Raw genomic sequence first — 6692 nt, 5'->3', positions numbered from 1 at the left:
CCTTTGAAAACCAATGACATGTGACCTTTTGGTCGAAGGCAAACTATAAAAAATAGTTTATTTCTCTAAAATCCCATCTTTTCATCATAATCATAATTTTGGTGTTACCTTGACATGAACGAAACTGTTTCCTTCGGATGCTGCTGGGTGGAAACACCGATCATCTCACCGAAACGATTGCACTGAAAAAAAAAACCCACGAAGAAGAAGAAGCTTCTATTTCCGGTTCCGGGTCTTGAATCCGTAACGTTGTGTGAACGGCGCGACTGAACATAAAGTTTCACGCAAAACTTAGCAGTTTGAGTGACTTACGCGTCTTAGACTTGATGATTCATATTTGACTTTCGCAGTGTTAGCGATCTGACAGCGGATAAAAGCACATTAGAGAGGTTTGTACGCTTTATCAAGCAGTTATTCGCTGATGTCGGTAGCTGGCAGACAGTAGCATGCTAACCTTAGTTAGCATGCAACCGGGGAGTTTTGGCGGATGTAATTGCTTTTAGCTTGTATGTTGCTCCTGGGTAGCACGTTTATCAACCAGTCTAACATTGCAGCTGTCCCGTGACAAACAGTAGCCAGTTTCGATCTGAATGTGTGTGCGTTTGGTGAACGTTTGTGTTTGTGTAGTAGTAGCTGAGTTTGCACGGGTGACAGAGGGGGGTTGGTGTTCATGTAGTCCTGTTCGGGACTCTCACTTCATGGGACTAGAGAGTCTAAAACGGGGTTTAGGTTCATGAAAACGTGTTGGTGGCGATCTGGTTAATTAGCATAAATGAATGTTGATGTTACATGTTGTAAATGTTATGTTCTGCAGGATCAGAGGATGTCTCTTCCTAAGCGGGAGGTGGAGGAGCTGAGGCCATGGGTGGAGCGTACGGTGAAGAAAGTGCTTGGTTTCTCAGAGCCCACTGTGGTCACTGCAGCTTTGCACTGCGTGGGAAAAGGGCTGGACAAAAGGAAGACTATAGGTAACTGCTCTCACCATTTTAGACCCACTGCGTTGTATCTGGATACATGAAGATGTTCTGAGGCTGTTGTAGAAGTCAGATTGGCGTGAATCATGTCAAAGCTGTAGTTCAAACATTATCTCACTCTTTTTTTCTGTGCATGTAAAGGCACTCTGTGATCATGTGATTTTATTATAATGTTGATCAAGGGAGTACTGGATTTGTGCTGATGATTTGACATTCATTTCCACCTCAGACCAGCTGCGTCCCTTCCTTGATGACTCTGCTGGAGGTTTTGTGGAGCGTCTTTTTGAGGCGCTGGAGGAGAGCCGTAGCTCCCGTGGCAACAAAGGAGCAGGAGAAAAGAACCGCAAGAGAGACCTGAAGGTAAACCAACACCCTAGGAGATTTTCTTACTTTGTATTGTCATTGTATAACTAAATAATTAGACGTAATGTCTGTCCATTCATTGACCACAAAGTAACCTGACTACTTTAATTTGCTGACGTACAAAAGTGATTGTGTAAACTCAGGAAATGAGACTTTGCTTTTGATGCAGACATTGTATTAGTTTGATTGCATTAAATCTCAGTTTTTATAAGGTGCTGAGTCATCAGACCTGTGCCTTAACCCCCTGCATAAATTTATTTAAATTAACTTAAATGTTCCTAACAGCCCTGAACTTAAACAACAAAATGTTGGCTTAATGGTAATGTGGCATTATTCAATGCTAATCTAACTTTACCTTTTTTTGTTTTGTTTTGTTTTGGCTGACTGGTCTCAGGATGTGTTTGGTGATGAAGCTGAAACAGGTGTAGTGCGAGAAAATCCGGTGGCAGGAGATGGGACGGCAGCAAAGCGGAAACGGGTCCCTCGCTTCGAGGAGGTGGAGGAGCCAGAGGTCATACCCGGACCTCCAACTGAGAGTCCTGGCATGCTTACCAAAATGCAGGTTTGTTACTTTTTTTTTTTTTTTTTTTTTTTTTTAGTGACAGTTAAGGTTTTATTTATATAAACCGCTTTGGATACCTTTATTAAACTTTCTTTCTTTTCAACAGATCAAACAGATGATGGAGGCAGCCACAAAACAGATCGAAGAGAGGAAGAAACAACTAAGTTTTGCCTCTTCAGTCCCTGCTTCACCAGTAAGATTTTTCATACTGAAGAACAAGTATCAGTAATTTCAGGCAGTGCATTAATTATAACACTGTTCTTACTTCTCCCTGACTTTAGCGGTTGCCACTTTCTACACCACAGTCACAAATGGAAGCCTCTCCAGTGTCACGGCTTCTTGGCAATTCTGCTGCTGCTGCAGCTGCTGGTGGTGCCTCATCCATCGCCCCCTCCCAGGCTGCCAGCTTCATGAATGATGCTATCGAGAAGGCCCGCAAGGCTGCTGAGCTGCAAGCACGCATCCAGTCTCAGTTAGCCATGAAACCTGGGATCCTTGGAGCCTTGGGGAACACTGCGCCTCACAACCTAGTTGCGCTGGCTAATCTACATGCCATGGGAATTGCTCCACCGTGAGTAATGTCACAGTATTTAAAGAAAAAGGGAAAAAAAACATAGTAGTGTATTAACATCTATTTGTTGATGTGACGGTGTGAAAATATGCTGTTTTCTGCATGCGTCCCTTTTTATAGGAAAGTAGAGGTCAAGGAGGTTAACAAGCCAACACCTCTTATTCTGGATGAGAAGGGAAGAACTGTGGATGCCAGTGGCAAAGAGGTTGAACTCACTCACCGCATGCCCACTCTGAAAGGTATGCACACAACAGTCCAATTCAGGCATGTACAATCTCATTTTCCCGTTTGGTTGTTTCTCAATTAATCTTCCTCTCAATGTTTAGCTAACATCCGAGCGGTAAAGAGGGAGCAGTTCCGTCAGCAGCTAAAGGAGAAGCCCGGGGAGGACTTGGAGTCCACATCCTACTTCGACCAGCGTGTGTTTATTACACCAGCTCAGCGCCCTCGCAGGAGCTTCAGATTCCACGAACAAGGGCGCTTTGAGAAGATTGCTCAGAGAATTAGAACTAAGGTTGGCTTTAACTCCTAAAGTGTCCTTAAGTGTCCATAGTTATTAACTCTGAGCCTGGTTATTTGGAATAGAGCAGTTGGTAACTCTTGAAACTTGGTATCACATCAACTTGACTTTTGTTCTTCCTGCACTGATCTTTACCTCAATCAGGCCCAGTTGGAAAGGTTGCAGTGTGAGATCGCCCAGGCAGCAAAGAAGACAGGAATCCAGGCATCCACCAAGCTGGCCCTGATTGCCCCTAAGAAGGAGATTGGAGAAGGGGAGGTGCCCACCATTGAGTGGTGGGACTCTTACATCCTGCCCTACAACATAGACATGTAAGAAGCCACAGCTAACAGCCACAGTTAAACATAACAATATGATTTTAGGTTAACTGTTAAAATGATAAAACTCGACTTACTGTAAGTTAACTGACATCTTTTTTCTTTTAATTTCATAGAAAACCAGACACTTACTTTGACCAGCTGGAGCTCTTTGGTGTGACCAACCTGGTAGAACATCCTGCCCAAATTAGCCCTCCAGGTAAGTGTTTATCAGGTCAAATGTGATCTGTGCACATTTTAAGCTTGAATTTTTTTTATTGCTTTTCATTCTACTATTACAGAACAAACACAAGCACATGCACACTGTGTCTGAAGTCTGAACTGATTATTTAGCTTTTGTGCTATTTTTTAAAACATTTTTGATCCTGTGTCTGTTCTACACCAGAGTTATGTGTTGGATGTGCATTCTCACATTTCTAAAGGAAATTTCTAAAGGAAATTATCTTGTCTACGAGCCATTATACACCCTAGAAATACCCTTATGGGTATTCATTATATTACTACCATAATAATTTCCTGGGGTGGTGACATTGTTTTTTTTTTTCCTCAGTTGACACAGATAAGCCAGTCACACTGGGTGTATACCTAACAAAGAAAGAACAGAAGAAACTGAGAAGACAGACTCGAAGGGAGGCCCAAAAAGAAGTGCAAGAGAAGGTTCGTCTGGGACTGATGCCTCCACCAGAACCCAAAGGTACCCACACGTGAATAACTACACTTAGAAATTACTACATTCTTAAATAGAATATAGCTGATGCTTGCTTTTCATTTTCTCAGTGCGTATCTCCAACCTGATGAGAGTGCTGGGGACGGAGGCAGTTCAGGACCCGACAAAAGTGGAGGCCCATGTCAGAGCACAGATGGCCAAGAGACAGAAGTTAGTAACACATTGAACTCCGCACTGTTTGCCCCTCATTCATAATCTCCTTATTTCCTGCACCATTCATTGTTTTTCAGAGGCTTTCTTTAAGGTTTTTCTAATTGCGTCCCCCCGCAGGGCTCATGAAGAGGCCAATGCCGCTCGCAAACTCACAGCAGAGCAGAGGAAAGAGAAGAAGGTCAAGAAGTTAAAAGAAGACATCACTGATGGTGTTCACATCGCAGTGTATAGGTTTGTATTTGTAGGGAGAGAGAGCAAACACCAGTGCAAATATACAGTGCAGCATTTGTGTGTTGCAGTGTCAAAGAGTGTCTAATTTAAGCACTTTTCCTTTCCTGTTCAGGATCCGTAACCTGCAAAATCCTGCTAAGAAGTTTAAAGTGGAGGCCAATGCCAACCAGCTGTATTTGACGGGCACAGTAGTTCTACACAAAGATGTCAACCTTGTTGTGGTTGAGGGAGGTAAGGGAGAAAAAGGATGCACAATATCATACAGGAAAATGATTGCAAGGCTTACAGGAGCAGAGTTGACATGTTCTTTGTATCATGTTTGCTTCAGTGAAGGGAACATCTGGTGTTGACAGTAAATGACAACCATTCATTGATATTTATAATTTCTTGTCTTCTGTGTTTTATCCCCCAAAACCTTGTACAACCTGTTTTTATCCATTTATTTGGTTAGACTTGCATTGTTTAAATTCTCAGTTGTCTTCAAAACTAAAAAACAACTGTCACTGTGGGCTTTTGATAGAGGATGAAGGTCCAGAGACACTCAAGGGATAGGATTGCCATTGAGCACAAAGCATGAGGCAAATGAGAGCATTAACTCTAAATTCATCTAATTTCATCGTTGTCAAGGACCTAACTGAAGTGACTGTGGGTATCTAGCAAGTATGCAATTACAGGGGAAATAAAGCATTTTGTGCACATTAAGATTTCAGGCTCTTATGTCACATTGTTATGTTTAGGATAGAACGATAGACGACATCATGAAAGACCAATTGATAGTGGGTCTTGTTCAGCTATTTCATGGATATTTGTCTATTTTCACTACATGAGTTTCTAGAGGACCACAACATCTCCATTTATTGTCTATTTATTATCCATTTAGCCTCTACCACTTGAGAATTTTTTTAGAAAAATGAAACTCAGTGAATGTATTTTGTATGTGAATTACTTCTATTTCAGGCCCCAAATCCCAGAAAAAGTTCAAGAGGCTGATGATGCACAGAATCAAATGGGAGGAACACAACAGTAAAAGAGATGGTAAGAGTAGCTTGTCTCTTGAGTGTGTTGTCCCAGTTATCATCTGCTGGTGCTTATTTCAGGGATATAAACTCAAAACCATTTATTCTTAATTAGATCCAGATGGTGACGACGATACAAAGAGAAACAACAAGTGTTGGTTGATTTGGGAGGTGAGTGTTCTGCTTTCCTGAAATGAATTAGAAATTATTTGAAGTATCTAGTTTTGTTTATGATGTTATTCAAGTCTAATAATTCCCATTCGTTCTTCAGGGGACAGCTAAAGAGCGTAGTTTTGGGGACATGAAGTTCAAGCAGTGCCCCACAGAGAGCATGGCCAGAGAACACTTCAAGAAGCACGGCACAGAACACTACTGGGACCTAGCTCTCAGTCAGAGTGTGTTGGACACCACAGATGACTGAAACCTGCAGGGAGAGCAAGTAGTTTCAGTCGGCAAGCCCCCAGACCAACAGCCCCGCAGCCAGCCGACCTCCTCACTGCTAGCTGGCTGCCTTCACCTGGGGAGATAATCAAGAGACTTGAACATAGAAAAGGAGGAACAATAAACCTGTGTGGATGCTTTAGTGAGAATGTGAGACAGATCAGGGTGTGTGTAGGGCAGTATGTGTGTGTATGCCTGCATCAGTGTTCATTTCTTTGGTGGTAGGCTCCTGTGTCAGATATTGTTGTCTATTATTACTGGATAGATAACAGTGTGTAAATCGCTTACCCAAGGCTTTATGTGATGACAAGAAACGGTGTCCAATTATGTTGTGACTGAAGTGTTGTGATGAAATCCCCATGTACACTGATAATAATCCCTGTGTGAGTCAAGCAGTTAATAAAAACCAACCCATCAGTGAATGGCTGCACTGCTATTGAGCTAATACATTAAGAGTAAACCTGGGAGGATATGTGGGTAATGTTACAGCATTGTTATAAGACTTACTGTAGTTCTTACAGGAACACACACAAGTTTCCAACTGCATTTTTTTTCTTTTGGACAAAAGAGCAAATCTTTGACTTGCCTGTAGCTGTATTTCTCTGTAATATTACAGTCACAGCCTTAAATAAACAACATTAAATCAACTTGTGTCCGCTTTTGTCCGGTAGCTGACCCCGCTGATATTTAATTTTCTCTTAATAAAGGTAGGCATAAACTATAACGTTGTTTTGTAACGCGCTGGTTTAGTACTGTGGGCTGCTTTTGTAGAGTTATGTGTTTCTGGTAAAGTAAAACGTGGGGGCGTGTTTTCTCA

General features: G+C 42.1%; 1 protein-coding gene across 1 annotated transcript; it reads left to right on the top strand.

Moving 5' to 3' along the window:
* The first annotated feature begins 212 nt into the window (after positions 1-212).
* prpf3 (PRP3 pre-mRNA processing factor 3 homolog (yeast)) lies at positions 213-6522 on the top strand. Its single transcript, XM_018680439.2, has 17 exons — positions 213-389; positions 815-968; positions 1204-1334; positions 1732-1899; positions 2006-2092; positions 2181-2470; positions 2591-2709; positions 2797-2984; positions 3135-3301; positions 3424-3506; positions 3858-4001; positions 4085-4184; positions 4305-4418; positions 4531-4649; positions 5376-5453; positions 5550-5605; positions 5706-6522. Exons 2-17 carry the CDS (start codon positions 824-826, stop codon positions 5853-5855), a joined length of 2139 nt encoding a protein of 712 aa, XP_018535955.1. The 5' UTR covers positions 213-389; positions 815-823; the 3' UTR covers positions 5856-6522.
* The last annotated feature ends 170 nt before the right edge of the window (positions 6523-6692 follow it).

This window comes from Lates calcarifer, linkage group LG15, assembly GCF_001640805.2.
Source record: "Lates calcarifer isolate ASB-BC8 linkage group LG15, TLL_Latcal_v3, whole genome shotgun sequence".
Classification (NCBI taxonomy): Eukaryota; Metazoa; Chordata; class Actinopteri; family Centropomidae; genus Lates; species Lates calcarifer.
This window is presented reverse-complemented; position numbering and strand designations above follow the sequence as displayed.

Bases quoted from the DNA above. Each gene is read 5' to 3' on its own strand.
- prpf3 (XM_018680439.2), top strand. From the start codon at position 824: ATGTCTCTTCCTAAGCGGGAGGTGGAGGAGCTGAGGCCATGGGTGGAG. The intron at 969-1,203 runs GTAACTGCTCTC...TTTCCACCTCAG, and splicing joins GGACAAAAGGAAGACTATAG to ACCAGCTGCGTCCCTTCCTT. The intron at 3,507-3,857 runs GTAAGTGTTTAT...TTTTTTCCTCAG, and splicing joins TGCCCAAATTAGCCCTCCAG to TTGACACAGATAAGCCAGTC.